This window comes from Anomaloglossus baeobatrachus, chromosome 9 (assembly GCF_048569485.1).
Source record: "Anomaloglossus baeobatrachus isolate aAnoBae1 chromosome 9, aAnoBae1.hap1, whole genome shotgun sequence".
Classification (NCBI taxonomy): domain Eukaryota; kingdom Metazoa; phylum Chordata; class Amphibia; order Anura; family Aromobatidae; genus Anomaloglossus; species Anomaloglossus baeobatrachus.
The window spans coordinates 55,706,198-55,728,654 of NC_134361.1; the positions used below are offsets into that span (position 1 = coordinate 55,706,198).

General features: G+C 44.9%; 1 protein-coding gene across 4 annotated transcripts in view; it reads left to right on the top strand.

The window, feature by feature from the left end:
* DOCK11 (dedicator of cytokinesis 11) overlaps window positions 1-22,457 on the top strand; it is a 449,693-nt gene that overhangs the window by 61,860 nt on the left and 365,376 nt on the right. For all 4 annotated transcript variants that reach the window (XM_075323721.1, XM_075323722.1, XM_075323724.1 and 1 more), the window contains exons 5-6: window positions 9,063-9,132; window positions 11,782-11,877. In XM_075323721.1, coding sequence (XP_075179836.1) covers window positions 9,063-9,132; window positions 11,782-11,877 — 166 coding nt within the window. The remainder of the gene's footprint in view (window positions 1-9,062; window positions 9,133-11,781; window positions 11,878-22,457) is intronic.

Below are 22,457 nucleotides of genomic sequence, written 5' to 3' on the forward strand. Positions count from 1 at the left end.
TTCTGATTTTAGGGGAGAAGCTCAGCGTTGAGAACTTTGTAGGCAGAGCTGCTGCAGGAAAGGAGATTGTGAGTTTTCTTATCTTGGGGCTGCGCTTCACTGGAACTGTGTGCGGGAAGTATCCTGAATGTATTTGTTGAGCTTTATTTCGGTGTGTACCTGGGACTGCAATTGGCAGTCTTTGGAATACCCCATATCCATTGCTTTGGGTACAGTGTCATGACTGAAGTAACCTAAGGTCATGAGCACACGTTGCAGATTTGGTTGCAATCTGCAACCAAATATTCATAGGGGTACTTTGCACGTTGCGACATCGCTACTGCGATATCGTCGGGGTCAAATCGAAAGTGCCGCACATCCGGCGCCGGTAACGATGTCGCAACGTCTAAAGCCTAGATGCACTGATAAATGATCGCAAAAGCGTCGTACATCGGTGATCTGTGTATGTGTCGGTCATTTCCATAATTTTGCTGCAGCGACAGGTACGATGTTGTTCCTCGTTTCTGCGGCAGCACACATCGCTGTGTATGAAGCCGCAGGAGCGAGGAACATCTCCTTACCTGCGTCCCGCCTGCAATGAGGAAGAAAGAAGGTGGGCGGGATGTTTACGTCCCGCTCATCTCCGCCCCTCTGCTTCTATTGGCCGCCTGCCGTGTGACGTCGCTGTGACGCCGCACGACCCGTCCCCTTAGGAAGGAGGCGGGTCGCCAGCCAGAGCAACGTCGCAGGGCACGTGAGTGCATGTGAAGCTGCCGTAGCGATAATGTTTGCTACGGCAGCTATCACAAGAGATCGCATCTGCGACGGGGGCGGGGACTATCGCGCTCGGCATCGCTACAATCGGCTAGAGATGTCACAGTGTGCAAAGTACCCCATAGAGTATATTTAGTGAGACACATAGGGGACAACATCCTCATAATAAATGTCAATTATGACTCATAAATATACATGTTGTTGTAATCCCCCTTCTTATAGGATTTCTTAATAAAGGACATACTATTATGTGACAAAGAACACACCAAGAGAGTACTGATAGTCCAAAACAATTTTATTAAGAACGTGCAAAATACAAACTATTAAAAAATAGTATACACCACAACAGTGACACCAATGTTGGGTCACAATGGGGCATAGCAGACAATAACAAGGAGAGATGGAAGACTCCACAGGGGTGGGGACCAGGACATCAATGTGTAAAGTTGAACACAGTCAGAGTGGGACATAATGTACATCCCAAGTGGATACAGTTGTCAGATATACCATTGCCATTCAGATATACCATGTTGCCATTTTTTGTGCCTGGTATGTATTGCTGCATCTGGTTGTACTTTCATCAATCCTTTCTGACTATAGACAAAGTTGGGGTATAATTGATAACCTTATTCGTGCGGGATGCATATTGCATATTATACATGGTTACTATTTCCCCTGATCCATTGGGATACTAATCAATGGTTAGATTTGGACCTGAGTGATCCTTGCAGTTTCTTTTTTATATATACATATTTTTTTTTGGCAGTGATGCTGAGTCCCTACATCTCTTAGGCCTCCGCCACACATCCGTGAAAACCACGTCCGTGTAAAACGGGCCGTTTTTCGGGTCCGTTTTCCGTTTTTTAGGTCCGTTTTTATGGTATGTGTGGCCTGCGTGTGTATCCCGTATGCTAGCCGTATGTGCGTGTGGAATGTCCGTGTGTGCGTGATTGAAATAACTGACATGTGTATGTGTTGTCCGTGTGAAATGTACGTGTGTGATGCAAAATGTCGTTACTACATGTCGGAAGACAGAGTAGCGGGATGAGAATGAACTCGGGTGAACTTCACCCGACTTCATAGTCATGCTGCGGCTCTGTCTGTGTGCCGTGTACTGATTAGCGGTCACCTGTGAAGGATTCACCGGTGACCGCTAATCCCCCGAGTGACTGAAGTGTCCCCCCCTCTCTCATACTCACCGTTCCCCGATCACCGGCGCTGCACGGCATTCACACTGCTTCGGCGGCTTTTTCTAATTTGAAAAAGCCGGCCGCTCATTAAACAATCTCGTATTCCCTGCTTTCTCCCCCCACCGGCGCCTGTGATTGGTTGCAGTCACACACGCCCACCATGCTGAGTGACAGCTGTCTCACTGCACCCAATCACAGCAGCCGGTGGGCGTGTCTATACTGTGCAGTGAAAAAAATAAATAAATAATTAAAAAAAACGGCGTGCGGTTCCCCCCCCATTTTAATACCAGCCAGATAAAGCCATACGGCTGAAGGCTGGTATTCTCAGGATGGGGAGCTCCACGTTATGGGGAGCCCCCCACCCTAACAATATCAGTCAGCAGCCGCCCAGAATTGCCGCATACATTATATGCGACAGTTCTGGGGCTGTACCCGGCTCTTCCCGATTTACCCTGGTGCGTTGGCAAATCGGGGTAATAAGGAGTTATTGGCAGCCCATAGCTGCCAATAAGTCCTAGATTAATCATGTCAGGCGTCTATGAGACACCTTCCATGATTAATCTGTAAGTGACAGTAAAAAAACACACACACCCGAAAAAAATCCTTTATTAGAAATAAAAAACACAAACAAATTCCCTCATTACCAATTTATTAACCCCGACAAACCCTCCATGTCCGGCGTAATCCACGGACCTCCAGCGTCGCTTCCAGCTCTGCTGCATGCAGGTGACAGGAGCTGCAGAAGACACCGCCGCTCCGGTCACCTCCACGCAGCTAATGAGATGAGTAGCGCGATCAGCAGCTGTCAGTCAGGTAACTCGCGGCCACCGCTGGATCCAGCGGTGGCCGCGGGTAACCTCAGTGACAGCAGCTGATCGCGCTACTCATCTCATTAGCTGCGTGGAGGTGACCGGAGCGGCGGTGTATTCTGCTGCTCCTGTCACCTCCATGCAGCAGAGCTGGAAGCAACGCTGGAGGTCCGTGGATTACGCCGGACATGGAGGGTTTGTCGGGGTTAATAAATTGGTAATGAGGGAATTTGTTTGTGTTTTTTATTTCTAATAAAGGATTTTTTTCGGGTGTGTGTGTTTTTTTACTGTAATTTACAGATTAATCATGGAAGGTGTCTCATAGACGCCTGACATGATTAATCTAGGACTTATTGGCAGCTATGGGCTGCCAATAACTCCTTATTACCCCGATTTGCCAACGCACCAGGGTAAATCGGGAAGAGCCGGGTACAGCCCCAGAACTGTCGCATCTAATGTATGCGGCAATTCTGGGCGGCTGCTGACTGATATTGTTAGGGTGGGGGGCTCCCCATAACGTGGAGCTCCCCATCCTGAGAATACCAGCCTTCAGCCGTATGGCTTTATCTGGCTGGTATTAAAATGGGGGGGGACCGCACGCCGTTTTTTTTAATTATTTATTTATTTTTTTCACTGCACAGTATAGACCCGCCCACCGGCTGCTGTGATTGGGTGCAGTGAGACAGCTGTCACTCAGCGTGGTGGGCGTGTGTGACTGCAACCAATCACAGGCGCCGGTGGGCGGGTAAAGCAGGGAATACGAGATTGATTAATGGGCGGCCGGCTTTTTCAAAATAGTAAAAGCCGCCGAAGTTTTTATAACAGCAGTGCAGCGCCGCGCCGGAGATCGGGGAGCGGTAAGTATGAGAGAGGGGGGGAACTGACCGACAGACAGCTAGAGGGACAGATAAGACAGAGAGACCGACCGACAGACATAGAGACCGACCGACGGGCTGAGGGAGAGAACGAAACAGAAAAAGAAAAAAGACCGACATCACATGAAAAAAGCACAAAACGTACAGGGAGCAAACAGAGATGCGTCCGTGTCACTCGGACGTGCGCACAGACCCATTGACTTTCATTGGGTCCGTGCTGCGTGTTGCGTGCAGAAAACGGACATGCTGGCGTGAGACACGGACCAAAAAACGCATCACGGAGACGGACTCACGGACATAACCAAAAACGCAATTGTAACTGCAGAGATATAGTAACATTGGTGCACGTTTGGCCGTGTCTCCAGTATACACGGAAACGGACCAAACACGCACGTGTTTCACGGATGTGTGTTTCAAGCCTTAGGCTATGTCCGCACTTTGCGTTTTTACCTGCGTTTCCGCAGCGTTTTGAACTGCAGCGTTTTAATGCCTTTTGATTTTCCAGCAAAGTCAATGGGAAATGACGATTTCCTGTCCGCACTTTGCTGTTCAAAACGCTGCATTTAATTTGCATAATTTGGGGCAAAAACTCTGTGTTCAAAGAAGCAGCATGTCAATTGTTTTTGCCATTTGGGCCGCGTTTTGCTAACATTGAAGTCAATGAGAAGTTGCAAAAAGCAAGAAATATCAAAATTCCAGCGTTTTACCTGCTTTTTGGCTGCAGAAAACATGCATTTTGGACTACATAAACGCGTGCGTTTCTGACATCAAAATAATGGAATGATATGTCCCTTTACACACACACATAGTCCGACAATTAAATTAATGAAAAATATTAATTTATTGTTATTTTACCCATAAATAGTATAAAACCGCTATAATTAGATTAAATAAAACTATTTTCGTTATGATTTATAAGATTATATTTGTTTTCATTTTTTTTTCCTTTTTTCATAGTGTTTGTATGTTAAAACTTTGTAGTGTGTTTGTAATCAAAACGCATCTGTCTTTAAGCAATGGAAAAGCATGTAAAAAGCGCTAAAACGCGGCAAAAACGCGGTAAATACGCACTCATATTTATCGCGTTTTCGTGGTCAAAAGCAACTTTGGCAAATACCATTTCTGCCAAAGGATGCGTTTTCAACTGCAACTACCTCGATGCAAAGTGCGGTCATAGCCTTATTGTCTCCAGTGCCCCACTATGACCCAACATTGGTGTCACTGTTGTGGTGTATACTATTTTTTAATAGTTTGTATTTTGCACGTTCTTAATAAAATTGTGTTGGACTATAAGGCTATGTGCGCACGTTTGCGCTCTGCACTGCACCTAAAAGGTGCGCTTCAGAGCGCAGCTGAAAAGCTCCGTTCTGAAGCACATGGTGCCGGCGAGAACGTGCGCTCTGCCTGCAGCTCCTGCCATAGACAGAGCAGGGGCTGCCAGCAAAGCGCACAGAAGAAGTGACATGTCACTTCTTAGAACGTAGCGATTCGGGCAGCAGCCGAAGCGCTGCATTCTAATATGCCACGTGCGCACGGCCCCTGCACAATCTCCATAGATTGTGCAGGGGACGCAGGACGCATGCAGTTACGCTGCGCTTCAAAGCGCAGCGTAACTGCATGAATTACGCACACGTGCGCACATAGCCTGCTTTTACATTTTTCTCTGCCTTTTTTTATTACTTTCAATGATGCAGAAAGAATTGACACGCTGCAGATTTTCTTCTGCAACCAAATCTGCAAGGATAAAATCCTGAACATGTGCACTGCACTTCACGATTATCATAGACTTTGCTGGCATAAGGATATCCTTGTAGATTAGTTAAAATCTGCAAGAAAAAATGTGTAAAAAAAACGTGGCAAAAACACACCGTGTGCACAAAGCCTTAAAGCTTCCTTTACTATCTGTCACAGGAAAGCTTTAAATGAACCATCAAGCACACAGATGCCATCAGTGTGCAATCCATGTGCTGTCAGTGTGCAATCCATGTACTGTCAGTGTTCAATCCATGTACTGTCAGTGTGCAATCCATGTGCTGTCAGTGTGCAATCCATGTGCTGTCAGTGTGCAATCCATGTACTGTCAGTGTGCAATCCATGTACTGTCAGTGTGCAATCCATGTACTGTCAGTGTGCAATCCATGTACTGTCAGTGTGCAATCCATGTACTGTCAGTGTGCAATCCATGTGCTGTCAGTGTGCAATCCATGTGCTGTCAGTGTGCAATCCATGTACTGTCAGTGTGCAATCCATGTGCTGTCAGTGTGCAATCCATGTACTGTCAGTGTGCAATCCATGTGCTGTCAGTGTGCAATCCATGTGCTGTCAGTGTGCAATCCATGTGCTGTCAGTGTGCAATCCATGTGCTGTCAGTGTGCAATCCATGTACTGTCAGTGTGCAATCCATGTGCTGTCAGTGTGCAATCCATGTGCTGTCAGTGTGCAATCCATGTACTGTCAGTGTGCAATCCATGTGCTGTCAGTGTGCAATCCATGTGCTGTCAGTGTCCAATCCATGTACTGTCAGTGTGCAATCCATGTACTGTCAGTGTGCAATCCATGTACTGTCAGTGTGCAATCCATGCACTGTCCATGATTATCATTGCGATGTATAGGGGAAGCTTTCAAATATATTTACTTTTACATCAGTGAAAATTAAAAACTGGAACACGGTGCTAACTGATAAATCTTGGAGTCAAAACACTAATGAATAACGGTCCATGTTTTTCCTTCACATTGTCTAGCCTTATCATGCTAGGTACGGGGAAGTACCAAGTGACAGGCAAAAGGGAAGGGAAACCCTGTGTCTAGGGAAAGGGAGATGGTCCTTGGGGTCCCTCACCACCCTAGATATGTTCCGCACCTATGCCCCAGCGGAATACCTGACCCTTGGTATCCCTACTGCTGGGCCCTAAATAGGGGATGGATGGAATGAGCTCTTTGTCAACCCCACTAAATGCTAAAGGAAGACACAAGGAGGAGCATAGGAGAAAAAAACATGAACTACTTATCCACAGATGACACTGGTAGAAGTTCAGCAAAGTTTTCAACGATACCACAGAGGAGTACAAGCCACCTGCTTGCACCTAGGGCTTGAATGAACTGAAGAATATCACCAGCACCAGTCCAAAGGAGGAAGGAATATTTAAACACCAAGAAAATGCTGATGATCAACAACTGGGTGGAAGTAGAGCTCCTGCTGGATCCAAATAAAAAAGAGAATAATCCAGCAGGAAATCTACCTATACCAAATGAATACTGACAGTAGGAACAATGGAAAGTTAGGGAGCATTCTGCACAGCCAGATGCTGTGACCGTCTATGGCCATAAACCATATGACTGTCTGTCACACACCCGTACCTGTGACACTTTTGGATGGTTGCATTTTTTTTATGAAGGCGTAGATAATAAAAAAATAAGACATAAAATGTAAAGAAAAGACTAATATTTCCGTTTTTCCATTTCATTCCCTGTTTTGGTTAAGAAAAAGCAAAAACTACATAAAACAACAACATTTTTAACAGAGTTTCTCACAAGAAAAATAACTGGCATAGTCCCAAAAATGTCTGGCCTTCAAAGTTAGAGCCCATACGTATCAGAAAAAGGAGATATACTCGCCGAGTTGCTTCCTTTCCCAACCCCCTTGTTCAGCTTGCGTTGATTAACTTGTATCTCCCTCGGAACAGTCCAGTCGGGCAGGGAGAAGCAGGAGGGGAAAAAACTTCTCCCCCATGCTTGGGCTCTTCCCCTCATCTTACAGGTTGGGCATTTCCATCATCGTCTAAATCTGCACCTGCCTTTGGTTCAATGCCTAAAGGCCGCTTTACACTCTGCGATATCGTGACAGATATCGCTAGCGTGGGTACCCGCCCCCATCGGTTGTGCGACATGGGCAAATTGCTGCCCGTGGCGCACAACATCACGCGGACCCGTCATACTACTTACCTGCCCTGCGACGTCGCTGTGACCGGCAAAACGCCTCCTTTCTAAGGGGGCGGTTCGTTCATCGTCACAGCGACGTCACAGCAGCGTCACTGAGCGGCCGCCCAATAGCAGCGGAGGGGCGGAGATGAGCGGGACGAACATCCCGCCCACCTCCTTCCTTCCGCATTGCTGGCATGTGGCAGGTAAGGAGAGGTTCCTCTCTCCTGCGGCGTCACACGTACCGATGTGTGCTGCCGCAGGAACGAGGAACAACTTCGTTACTGCTACAGCAACGATATTTGAGAATGGACCCCCATGTCCCCGATGAGCAATTTTGCACGTTTTTGCAACGATGCAAAATCGCTCAAAGGTGTCACACGCAACGGCATCGTTAAAGTGACCAGATGTGCGTCACAAATTCCGTGACCCCAACAAGTTCGCTTGAGCGATGTCGCAGCTTTATTCCTCTTTCACATGTCAGTGAAAAACACACACGTTTTTCACTGACGTGTTAAAGATGCATTTGGCCCTCCGTGTGATGTGAGTTTGTGACGTGTGTTCTTCGTGTGCTATCGTTGATAGCCACAGAGATCAGGCACTCCTATTCTCACCTGTCCTTGGCGCTGCTCTCCATGGTGCTGATGTCTCCAGCTAAGCGGTCTCCGACTGCTGCGGTTTCCCCTCTGCTGTTACTTCCGGGTTGTGATGCAGTGAATATTCATGAGCATAATTAGCCGGCCTGGAAGCAGGAAACAGCAGCGCCCGGAGACAGCATCGCTGGAGACAGGTGAGTATAAAAATAATTTTATTTTCGAACATATGTGTTTTCTCTGGTACGTCTTATATCACTGTGTGGTCCGTGTGACATCAGTGATGCTAGAGAATAAAGGACTTGTCTCCGTGCGAAACACACGGACACGCGAGTGCGCCACATGGAAACATGGTCAGTGAGAAATCACTGATATGTGCGCAAACCCATTGATTTTTATGGGTTTGCGTATGTCCGTGATTTAGGTACATGTAAAAATAGCAATATCCTGTACATACCAGCATCACTGACCTAAGACAAATATAGGGTGGTAGTGCCCTTTAAAAATTGGATAACTTTGCAAAACAAGGTACTTTTGCCAACCATTCGTCTAGCGATTTAGCTTCGGGAATTGATGCGTATAATCAGTGTTTCTTCAAAAAGATTTCCGATCGAGTGCGAAATAAATTCAGTTATTTCTGAAAATAGCAATGAACAGATTCTAGATTCTGGCCTAGAATAAGTGGTGAGCCAGTGACTTGTCACCGACTGACGGAAATCCAGACATCTAGATGGTGAATCATGCACTGGATTTCCTGCTTTATGCAATTTATTGGCTTTGTAGTGCTACAAATCGTCCAGTTTCTCACTTTTTATTGGAAAATGTTACTACACGCACTTTCTGTCATCCTGGATTGCGGCTGCAGCGCTCTGCTTGCAATTTAAGACCTTATTAAATTAACATTTCTTGATTTCTCCATTTCAGCAAATCCTTTCAGCCGGAGAAGACGCCCAGCCATGTGTTTGAGATAGATGAGGATTTTGACAAGGATGAGGTAATGGATTGACTGAATTCAGTATTTTTTGGGAAGGTTTTGTAATAGATTTATTCCTTCCTGTGTAAAGATAGTGACAAAAGGTTCAGATAGAGATCAAAGGATGACTCGAAAATGTGTGAGATTTCTCAGCTCTAAAGGCCCCGTCACACTAAGCAACATCGCTAGCAACATCACTGCTAACGAACAACTTTTGTGACGTTGCTAGCGATGTTGCTGTGTGTGACATCCAGCAACAACCTGGCCCCTGCTGTGAGGTCGTTGGTTGTTGCTGAATGTCCTGGGCCATTTTTTAGTTGTTGCTGTCCCGCTGTGAAGCACAGATCGCTGTGTGTGACAGCGAGACAGCAACAACTAAATGTGCAGGCAGCAGGAGCCGGCTTCTGCGGAGGCTGGTAACCACGGTAAACATCGGGTAACCAAGAAGCCCTGTCCTTGGTTACCCGATATTCACCTTTGTTACCAGCCTCCGCCGCTCTCACTGTCAGTGCCGGCTCCTGCTCTGTGCACATGTAGCTGCAGGACACATCGGGTTAATTAACCCGATGTGTGCTGTAGCTAGGAGAGCAAGGAGCCGGCACTAAGCATTGTGCGCTGCTCCCTGCTCTGTGCACATTTAGCTGCAGTACACATCGGGTAATTAACCCGATGTGTGCTGTAACTAGGAGAGCAGGGAGCCAGCGCTCAGTGTGCGCTGCTCCCTGCTCTCTGCACGTATAGCTCCGTGCACTGGTAACCAAGGTAAATATCAGGTTGGTTACCCGATATTTACCTTAGTTACCAAGCGCAGCATCTTCCACGCGGCGCTGGGGGCTGGTCACTGGTTGCTGGTGAGCTCACCAGCAACTCGTGTAGCGACACTCCAGCGATCCCTGCCACGTCAGGTTGCTGGTGGGATCGCTGGAGCGTCGCAGTGTGACATCTCACCAGCAACCTCCTAGCAACTTACCAGCGATCCCTATCGTTGTTGGGATCGCTGGTAAGTTGCTTAGTGTGACTGGACCTTAACAGTTCATGGTAGAGTTCACGTTACGGTCTTGTGGAGGTCGTTTGCAGTGTGGCCGAGTAATCTGTGCTTTACTGTCAACAGTCCACACATTTCCAAAAAGTATATGTCAAACACATGGCCATATATGCCACACGAATATAACAATTCATATTAAAGGGAACCTGTCATGTCAAAAACACTAGTAACCTTCAGATATGGTGTTAATCTGTAGGTTAATAGGCTCCAAAACTGCACTGAAAGCCCAGCTACTGGGAGGAAATGAACTTTTTATTCACCCTGCAACCTCTGGGTTTCAGTCATAGTGGTGGGCTGACATAACTTCAGTCCCCGCTCACTACATAGTGAGTGGCAGCTTTAACTGCACCCCCAGGCACTGACTGTAAGCCGGCTCCGCAGTGCATCAATATAGAGTGGGCTGTCAGTCAGTGCCAGGCACAGTTACAGCTGCTGCTCACTTTGTACTGAGTGGTGACTGAAGCTGTTCCGGCTGAGCTTCTTTGACTGAAAGCCTGAGGCTGCCAGGAAGAATAAAGTACATATCCTCCTGGCTGCCAGGCTTTGAGGCAACCAAACAGTTTTAGAATGCTATTAACCTGCAGATTAATTCCATGTCTGTAGGTTTGTAGCATTTTTTTACATGACCCTTTAAATCACTTGTGTTTTTGGTTCTTGATTACACAGCAGACTATTTTTCTACGTGAGAACCCAGCTTTAGGCTGGTGTCACACTTACGGGTGACTCTCACGAGAATTGAGTCACATTACCCGTCACGTCCTGCTCCTCTGCAGACGAGGGCATGCTGCCTGTATTTCTATGCATTTGCACACTCCCTTCCGAAGAGCGTGCCGGGTGATACGAGTCACTCACAAGTGTGACACCGGCCGTATGCCCATTCTGTCTCATGCTGATTACCTGTAAGAATCTAATGTAATCCACTGTATATTGAACATGAGAAGGATACTGTAAATAAAAAGATAACTGCATCACAATGCACTTGTGGCTTAGTGATATGGTAGCTTTTGGATGATGGTTTTCATGTGTAAAGGCGCAGGGGGAATAACTCCTGATTTTTTTTCTCGAATTTAAAAAAAGGCTCAGATTTACACATTGCAGATTTCCATCCAGATTTGCGTCAGCGTGTTACATTAGCAGCAAAGTGAATGAGATTTAAAATAAATAAATAAATAAATAAAATAATCTCATCCGTACTTTTCAGTGTTGAAATTGACCTGCAGCTGTGCAATTTTTTTTTCTGTGGATTTTACCCTTTCGAAATGCATTTTTGGAAAGGCTGCAGTAAGTCCATACTTGTGCAATTGCTTTCTGGAATTTTCGCAGCAATGTACGAAACAACCTGGGTGAATTGGATTCAACAAGCTTCATTCACAAAAAGCATAAACACTCAACTGGAACATTGAACAAAAAACAAAACAATAATAATAATAATAAAAAAGAAAAAGTATGTATATATATATATATATATATATATATATATATATATATATATATATATATAAAAAATGTTGATAAAAAGGAACCAAAAACCACTGAGATTTCTGGCAATAATTAGACTTTTTTTGGATCCCCAGAATTATTACAGTATCTACTATGAATAAATATTTATTTTTATTTATTTTCAGGATTCTTCATCAATCTGCTCTCATAGAGGGGGAGTTGTCAAACAAGGCTGGCTGTACAAAGCCAATATAGGCACAACCATTCCTGTCACTATGAAGGTAAGTGGTCAGCTAAGTAAAAGATCTCTTATAGGCTGAATTCACACAATCGTATGGCATCTCATGCAAGAGCATCGGATGCGATATGCTAAGGACCCCCGACTCCTCGAGGGGAGTGTCAGGCAACTGTGATCCGATCCTGTGATCGGATCACAGCTGCGGAGGAAAGGGACGGATTAATCTCCCCATCTCCTCCATTGTCAACTGATGCGATTATCGCACTGCACTCAGATGTCATCTGAGTGCAATCCGATGTTTCACTCGCACCCATAGACTTGTATGGGTGGGAGTGACACGTCTCTCGCTGACAATCGCAACATGCTGCGACTTTTCACTCATCTAGAATTTGGATGAGTAAAAAGCTGCACATCTGCTCTGCCTCATTGAATAACATTGGTCCATATGCAGTATGAGATTTTCTCGTATTGCACTCTTCTGAGTCATATGCTTGTGTGAGTGTACCCATATGCTATATCCACTGGTTCAAATGCCAAAAAGTACTCAAAACCCAGCAATAATGTGGTCAGAACAGTTTTATGACTAAAGGAGTCCTGTAATAAAATATATTAGAGAATTATTTGTCCTTCAAACTGGTTACAAAGGTGCAACATCCCATAAAGTTTGTGTGGTCAGTCAGCACTTTGAGCTCTGAAGTGGGCCTTGTTCAATATGTTTTCCTTTGGGAATGTGTGATCATTGATGTGCACAGCTGTATACCATTATCTGTGCTGCAGACGCAAAATCAAAAGATTCTAGTTGGCAACTGAAATCGACAGCCAGAGTAACACATGCACCCATGGTGTGATGGATGATGATGGTCTTCACTACTGGGAAAATTACATGTTCACTATGGTAGTCAATTTGCAAATTTGATATAAAAAGTAGTGATTAGATCTTTGTAGCTGCATTAAAAATACATAGAAAAAGTTGAGGGCTACACCTAAGGAAATTTGAGTATTCAAAATAGTGAATTGCTTAGGTGCTTTTCTGGTTTATGAAATATTAGTAGAAAAAAAGGAACAAAAACAATCCAGAACTAATAATCACACCAATAAATACAAGCATATAAATGATTGGTTAATTAGTAGAAAGTTGCGGCTGCGTCACTCATTTTTTGGACTTCTTACTGAAACATCCCTATTGTAAATATAAAATCTACTGTTCACTAGAGTTGTTCTGGATCAAGTAGGGAACCCAACTCTATGGGATCCATATACCTTAAAGGGGTTGTCCGTTACTTCTTATTCCCCATATTTGCCCCAATAAATATGACAAAGCCTATACTCACCTCCAGTGCTGCCACGGTTCCAGTTATGTCAGAACTTGCGTTCTCGGGTCACATGGGACATTGTTATGACACGCAAGCCCCGCAACCAATCAGCACTGGCTTCCTTCTTGCCGCCTTTGTATGATTAAGTAATTAACAGGAAGTGAGCACTGCAGCTGCCGCCCACTTCCTGTTAATGACTCTTACGTCCAAGGGCAGCGAGAAGGAAGCAAGCTGATTGGTCGTGGGGCTCGTGTGTCATAACAATGTCACGTGGGTCCAGGCAACGCGATTTCCAACATTGCTGGAACCATGCTGGCACCGGAGGTGAGAATAGGCTGTGTCATTTTTATGGGGGCAAACATGGAGAATGAGAAGTGGTTATCCAAGTAGTGGTCAACCCCTTTGATAGGCATATGGAATGCAGTTGCCTGGTTTATAACACTCATTTTCATACACGTTATTTATTTTTTGGGTGTACCCTCAGGAAACTTATCAATTAGCTAGAGTGGCTACGAGTGTCTTTCACTATGGAGTACCTTACATTACATGTGAAAGACACTGATGGCAATTAGAAGTACAGTATATCACAAAAGTAAATACACCCCTCATATTTTTGTAAATATTTGTTATGCCTCTTCATGGAACAACACTAAAGATATGACACATGGGGACACAAGCTGACTACTTTACATTGTAACGGTAAATTTGGTGTGATCTCTAAATAACTCACATACAGCTATTAATGTCTAATCCGGTGGCAACAAAAGTGAGTACACCCCTAAGTGAAAATGGCCAAATTGTGCCCAATTTGCCATTTTCCCTTACCGGTTTCATGTGACTCATTAGTGTTACAAGGTCTCAGGTGAGAATGCAGGGAGCAGGGGTGTTATATTTGGTGTTATCGCTCACACACTCTCTCATACTGGTCACTGTAAGTTCAATATGGCTCCTCATGGCAAAGAATTCTCTGAGGATCTGACAACAAGAAATGTTGCTCTACATAAAGATGGCTGAGGCTATAAGAAGATTGCCATAATACAGCGATTTAACAAGACAGGTTCCATTCAGAACGACCATAGAAGCTGAGTGCACATGCTCAGCGTCATATCCAGAGGTTGTATTTTCAAAATAGACGTAAGAGTGCTGCCAGCATTGCTGCAGAGGTTGCAGGAGTGGGGGATCAGCCTTTCAATCCTCAGACCATATACCACACACTGCATCAAATTGGTCTGCATGGCTGTCATCCCAGAAGAAAGCCTCTTCTAAAGATGACGCACAAGAAAGCCTGAAGACAGTTTGCTGAAGATAAGCAAACTAAGGACATGGATTACTGGATCCATGTCCTGCGTGGTCTGATGAAATCGAGATAAACTTATTTGGTTCAGATGGTGTCAAATGTGTCTGGCAGCAACCATTTGAGGATCACAAAGACAAATGTATCCTGCCTACAGTCTGGCATGGTGGTGGGAGTGTCATGGTTTGGGGCTGCAGGAGTGCTGTCGGCTGTGGGGGGAGCTACAGTTCATTGAGGGATCCATGAATGCCAACATGTACTGTGACATACTGAAACAGATCATGATCACCTTCCTTCAGAATCTGGGTGGCAGAGTAGTATTCCAACATGATAACATCCCCAAACACACCTCCAAGACGATCACTGCCTTGCTAAACAACCCTAGGGTAAAGGTGTTGAACTGACCAAGAATCTCCAGAGCTAAAGCCTAGTGAGCATCTGCGGGGCCTCCTCAAACAGAAGATGGAGGAGCGCAAGGTCTCTAAAGGCTACTTTACACACTGCGATATCGGTCCCGATATCGCTAGTGTGGGTACCCGCCCCCATCTGTTGCGCGACACGGTCAAATCGCTGCCCGTGCCGCACAACATCGCCCACAGCCGTCACACATACTCACCTGTCTGGCGACGTCGCTGTTACCGGCGAACCGCCTCCTTTCTAAGGGGGAGGTCCGTGCGGCGTCACAGCGACGTCACTGAAGCGTCACTGAACCGCCGCCCAATAGCAGCGGAGGGGCGGAGATGAGCGGGACGTAACATCCCGCCCACCTCCTTCCTTCTGCATAGCAGCCGGGAGGCAGGTAAGGGGAGCTTCCTCGTTCCTGCGGCGTCACACGCAGCGATGTGTGCTGCCGCAGGAACGAGGAACAACTTCGTTACTGCTGCAGTAACGATTTTTAAGAATGGACCCCCGTGTCGCCGATTAGCGATTTTGCACGTTTTTGCAACGATGCAAAATCACTTATCGGTGTAACACGCAATGGCATCGCTAATGCGGCCGGATGTGCGTCACAAATTCCGTGACCCCAACGACTCCGCATTAGCGATGTCGCAGCGTGTAAAGCCCCCTTAAGGCTAAGTTCACACTTCCTTTGTTTTGCATCAGTCTCACAATCCGTCGCCTTGAGGAATTACGGTATCGTGCAAAATATTTTGCAGGAATCCGTTTTTCCCCCATAGGCTTCTATTAGCGACGGATTGTAGCGACGGATTTTGACTGATGGTCTTGCGTTGCATCCGCCGCGTGATGGATCAGTTGTTTACTGACTGACTATCAGGCGGGAGCAACGCTGAATGTAAGGTTTTTTGGAGTGGCAAAAAAACGCACTCCGCAGGTGTCCGTAGCAATCCGTCAAGAGCTATAATGGATGTCTATGGTGCTGGATTCCGCCGTAATCTGTCACACGACGGAATCCATTGCTGGATTCCGTCATGCTCTACTGAGCATGCCCAGCATGTTTGGCACACGCATTGGGCTGTCCCAAACACAAAAGGATCACGACGGATCCGTCAAACAGACACATAGCGGATGTAACGGAAGCGACGGATTCGTTTTTTCACAGGATTCCTGTGAACAGAATCCTGTGAAATAACACATCCATTGCTTCAGTTGAAAGCTAAAATACGACGGATCTGTCCTTGCATCGCAACGACGGACCTGACGGATTTAAAACAACGGAAATGTGAACATAGCCTAACATCCAACAGCTCCGTGATGTCGTCATAGAGGATGGAAGCAGCTCCTGTGAAGCTCTAGTGAACTCCATGCCCAATAGAGTTAAGGTAGTGCTTGAAAATAATGGTAAACAAGAATGCTGCGGAGACACCATCACATGTTTCTCAACGATGGCAGGAAACTAGCCAGGTCTTCCCCAGGAGGAGCAACCACGGGAAGGGCAGCCTCCAGTCAAGGAGACCACCTATGCCAAACATGGTATCCATCCACAGACAGCTGTTTTTGGGTATTTGCCCCTCATCAGTGTGGAATAGGAAACTGGCTAGTGGCAACAATGCCTAGTAGAAGACTACATAGGTAAGGATGGTTGACCTCGGGGAGATCAACATCCAACACCGCGGAGACACCATCACGTGTTTCTCAATGCAGTGACACTAGAACAAGGCCACCTGGGAAAAGACCCGGCTAGTTTCCTGCCAGCGTTGAGAAACATGTGATGGTGTCTCCGCGGCATTCTTGTTATATATATTTTCCCAGGGGGCCTTGTTCTAGTGTCACTGCGTTGAGAAACACGTGATGGTGTCTCCGCGGTGTTGGATGTTGATCTCCCCGAGGTTAACCATCTTTACCTATGCAGTCTTGAAAATAATGGTGGCCACCCAAAATATAGACACTTTGGGCACAATTTGGCCTGTTTCACTTAGGAGTGTACTCACTTTTGTTGCCAGTGTTTTTGACATTAATGTCTCTGTTGAGTTATTTAGAGGACACCGATTTTACACTGTTATACAAGCTGCGCACTGACTACTGTGCATTGTATCAAAATGTCAGACCCCATCCTATCCCAGTGTTGTCCCATGAAAAAATATAATAAAATATATCCAAAATGTGAGGGGTGTACTCACTTTTTGTGTTACACAGTATGTAATGCTTTGTGTCTTTTTTTTTCATGTCGCTGGTAAATTACACACTTTCTGCCAGTGACCCTGTAAAAAAACAACTAAATGTTAGGTGTATTAAAAGGAAGCGTGCAAAACCCTGGAAAAATGATATCGCCTAATGTTTCAAAGATAAAGAGGACATATTTCCGTGTGATCTTTTATCTACTCATTATATCTTAGTTGTCCAAATGAAGTCATTAGAGAAAAATAGCACAGAGGTAAAGGGCAAAATGCCAGGTAGCCCAAACGGCATCACAGAGCCATACAAAGCATTATGCCTGCAAATAATAAGAGGATTCCTTTGGTTATATATTTCCTAGTATCCAAAAACAGCTTAAAAAAAAAATCCCCCAATTTGTTAGGGTTGTAAAATTAAAACGAAATATCGAACGAAGCAAAAAAAAATGCCATACAAGAAAAAAAAATCACTAAAAAAAAACTTTTTGGTATGGGGCAATTATGGGACATTGATTCGAAATATTTATTCAAGATAGAATTGACATGGTTTTTTTTTCCACTTGCAAAGAAAAAAGCAGCACATTTTATTCTGTAGTTTACTTTTCCCATTGAAATGAGTTTTTTTTTCCAAAAACAATATGAAGCAGTGTCTGCTCCAAATCCACATAAAAAGTCTATTGGAACATATTAAAGAATACTTTGTTTATTTTTATCAAGTTCAGACTCTGCAAACTGCAATTACCATACTTAGTTCTCTTTAGAGAGGTAACTGTAAAGAATAAGATGTTGCTGAGATATATGCAAATATGCTATAGGAAGCGCATCCGCAATGCAGAATACATTAACATGAGTGTTTTGGAGCAAATCCAATTCTCCTATTAACACTGACCATTCATTGCTTCACTTCTGCCATAGGAGAAAAAGGCTTCACACATCTGACTGATTTCTCAGAATTCCTGAACTGATAGGCACCGCATGCACTAGGCACATAAAAATGTCACATTTTATTATTTAGTGTAAATTTCCACTAGTAGCTTTCCAGACGTTCAATTATGGTGAGTGCATTATAAATTTCTCCTTTTTATTGGCAGGAGTTTTTGTATTGAGGACACAATTAAGTTCTGATATGTGGCGATGTTATGACTGTGTGAAACCAAACTAGCAGCGTTCAGATAAACTGTGTTAGGTCTACTGTGTTAGATTTTTTTACCAATTAATTCCATGGCTTGATACTATGAAGATAACAGTGGAGAAGACCCTGGTGGACCTATCTAGGCAGAGAAATCCCTGGTGGACCTATCTAGGCAGAGAAGACCCTGATGGACCCATGTAGGCAGATAAGACCCTGGTGGACCTATTTAGGCAGAGAAGACCCTGATGGACCTATCTAGGCAGATAAGACCCTGATGGACTTATCTAGGCAGATAAGACTCTGGTGGACCTATATAGGCAGAGAAGACTGTGATGGACCTATCTAGGCAGATAAGACCCTGATGGACTTATCTAGGCAGATAATGCCCTGATGGACTTATCTAGGCAGATAAGACTCTGGTGGACCTATATAGGCAGAGAAGACTGTGATGGACCTATGTAGGCACATAAGACGCTGATGACCTTATCTAGGCAGATAAGACCCTGGTGGACCTTTCTTGGCAGAAAAGACCCTGGTGGACCTATCTAGGCAGAGAAGACCCTGGTGGACCTATTTAGGCAGAGAAGACCCTGATGGACCTATCTAGGCAGATAAGACCCTGATGGACTTATCTAGGCAGATAAGACTCTGGTGGACCTATATAGGCAGAGAAGACTGTGATGGACCTATCTAGGCAGATAAGACCCTGATGGACTTATCTAGGCAGATAAGACCCTGATGGACTTATCTAGGCAGATAAGACTCTGGTGGACCTATATAGGCAGAGAAGACTGTGATGGACCTATGTAGGCACATAAGACGCTGATGTACTTATCTAGGCAGATAAGACCCTGGTGGACCTATCTTGGCAGAAAAGACCCTGGTGGACCTATCTAGGCAGAGAAGACCCTGGTGGACCTATCTAGGCAGAGAAGACCCTGATGGACGTATCTAGGCAGAGTAGACCCTGATGGACCAATCTAGGCAGATAAGACCCTGGTGAACCTATCTAGGCTGCACAAGATCCATCTTCCTACAGATCGTTCATTCATCAAGTCGCCATGACTCGAAACCGAGCTGAAGACCGTTAAAAAAAATAATAAATCTACAGTTTATATTACACCTGGCTACTTATATTGTAGCCCAAAAAATAGAAAGGCGTTTCCAAGTTCATGGCTGGTCTAATATTCAGTAGTACCTCTGTAGGAAGCAACTAGTATTCTTGAATGGTACTCTTATAGGACTACACTGATGAAGCCTTCATTTCTATACCTTTTACCATAGAACCAAGTAAATAACTGTACTTGTTGACTACCGTATGTACATGGCGATCTTCATGGATTTTTAGCTGGGACAATTATCATGTCTTTACGCACAATACTTGAATGAGGATCAACTATCTTCTATTATTTAAAAAGTATTGCAGTGTTTTCATGAGTTGCACAGGGAAATTCCTATGTGTACGAACTCTTTGCGCTGGTTGAAACAGTGGGAGCCTACTTGTTTTTGCTGCATTTGCTGTGCTAAGTCTTTTAGGTTATGTGAGCACTTTGCTTTTTTACCTGCTTTTTCACTGCTTTTTCAACTGCAGCGTTTTAATGCCAAAAATGCATGCGTTCTGCTTTTCAAGCAAAGTCTATGGGAATTTGGGATTTCTTGTGCGCACTATGCTGTTCAAAACGCTGCGTTGTTGTGGCAGAAATTTGGGCAAAAAGTCTGCTTTTAGGCTATGTGCGCACGTTGCGTCGTAGTACCTGCAGTTTATTCTGCACGTTTTCCTTCCCTTGGTATTTGACCAAATGGCTTTTGACCATTTTTTAGCGCTAAAAACGCATGCGTTTTTACCGCGTTTTTAGTGCGTTTTTAGCGCTTTTTACCTGCGTTTTCACCTGCGTTTCTGCAGATGCATTTTTTAGATCAAGACACTGAGAAATAAAGTTGAATTAGTCAAAAATAATGAAAAAAGAGAAAAAAATTATAAAATTAACTTTTAACAAAACTATATGGGAAATTATCAATTTTAATGAAAAAATAGCGGTTATGCACATTTTATCAGAAAAATAGGTGAAGTTCATAATTTTTTAACATTTAAATTTTCGGTTATTGTGTGTGTGTAAAGGAACGTTAGAACCCATTAATTTTTGTCCAGAAAAGCATGCGTTTTTGGAGCCAAAAACGCAGTGGAAAAGCAGGTAAAAAGCATGAAAAACGCAGGAATTGTGATTTTGGTTGCGTTTTGCCATTTCTCATTGACTCCAATGTTAAGGAAACGCTGCAGAAATGGCAAAAACAACTGACATGCTGCTTCTTTTTCAGCATGGTTTTTGACCACAATTATGCAAATTAAACGCTGCAGAAAAAAAAGCAAAGTGCAGACAGGATTTCGACTTTTCCCATAGACTTTGCTGGCAATCAAAAAAGCATGCGTTTTAGCGCAAAAACGCTGCTGCTAAAAACGCTGCAGAAACGCGGAAAAAAACGCAACGTGCGAACATAGCCTTAGGCTATTTCCGCACTTTGCGTCGAGGTACTCGCAGTTCAAAACGCAAATGGCAAAAACAATTGACATGTTGCTTCTTTAAAAAGCAGAGTTTTTGCCCAAATTTCTGCAACAAAAACGCAGCGTTTTGAACAGCATAGTGCGGACAAGAAACCCAAATTCCCATAGACTATGCTTGAAAAGCATAACGCATGCATTTTGGCATTAAAACGCTGCAGTTGAAAAAGCAGCGAAAAAGCAGGTAAAAAAGCAAAGTGCACACATAGCCTTAGGGGCCCTTTGCACACTACGACATCGCAGGTGCGATGTCTGTGGGGTCAAATCGAAAGTGACGCACATCCGGCGTCGCTGTTGATATCGTAGTGTGCAAAGCATTTTTGATACCATTAACGAGCGCAAAAGCATCATAATCGTATCATCGGTGTAGCGACGGTCATTTTCATGAATTGGGAAAGACCGATGTTACGATGTTGTTCCTCGTTCCTGCGGCAGCACACATCGCTGTGTGTGAAGCCGCAGGAGCGAGGAACATCTCCTACCTGCGTCCCGGCCGGCTATGTGGAAGGGAGGAGGTGGGTGGGATGTTTACGTCCCGCTTATCTCCACCCCTCCGCTTCTATTGGCCGCCTGCCGTGTGACGCCGCACGACCTGCCCCCTTAGGAAGGAGGCGGTTCGCCGGCCTGAGCGACGTCGCAGGACAGGTGAGTGCATGTGAAGCTGCCGTAGCGATAATGTTTGCTACGGCAGCTATCACCATGATATCGCAGCTGCAACAGGGGCGGGGACTATCACGCTCGGCATCGCAGCATCGGCTTGTGATGTCGTAGTGTGCAAAGTGCCCCTTAGAGTAGACTTGTTCTTACTCTGGTGCTTTGGTTGTTACTGTCATGACAGCCATAGGGGTGGAATCAGTGGTGCACCACTCGTGAGTTGAGGGATCCTGGTCTAATACAGCACCATGTCCTCCCAACAGGGCCTTATAATTTCAGTGATAACTGCATCCTCAGGATGCAGATATTGATTAATGCAGGGGTGGAGCTGAGCTTAGCTGTTTTCTCCCTCTTCCACCATTCAGCCAATGCATCTGAGGCTTAGGGTACGTCCACGCGATCAGAGTTTGCTGCATTTTAGACGCAGCATGTTTTCTATGCTTCCATAATGCTGTGTTGTACAGTAGAAGCACAGTGGATGGGATTTATGGAAATCTCCTGCCCATTGTGCTTCTTTTTTACGCATTGTAAACTGACATGCAGCATGACTTTCTGAGCCGCAGCATGTCAATTTATGCTTGTGGAGATGCAAGAGTTCTCAGCAGGTGAAAATCGTGAAAATCCGCTGCTACTAGAATCCTAGCATCTTAAGAAGAGGAAACATGCAGCTTCTAGAGCGCAGTGGTCTCCTGATTGTGTAGATGTACCTTTAGTGCATCAGAGCTTGAGTTCTCACAGTAATGAAAATAACAGTGTGTTCTGGGAACGGGGGTGAGGTGAGTAGTAATTTTTTTTTTACTTTTTTACTTTTTATTTATTTTTTATCTATTGTAAATCACTTGCTGGGAGAATATGTGGGGGCATCATAGTTACTGTGTTTCTGGTTGTAGGGACATCATACTACTTGAGCGGCTGTGTGGTCATCAAACTGGTAGGGGGGTTGTGGAGGCATCCTAGTGTGATGAGGGGAATTGTGTGGGCACCATACTGTGGTGAGGGGAGTTGTTGTGGATGCATCATACTGTGGTGAGGGGAGTTGTTGAGGCAGCATACTGTGGTGGGGGAGTTGTGGATGCATCATTCTGTGGTGAGGGGAGTTG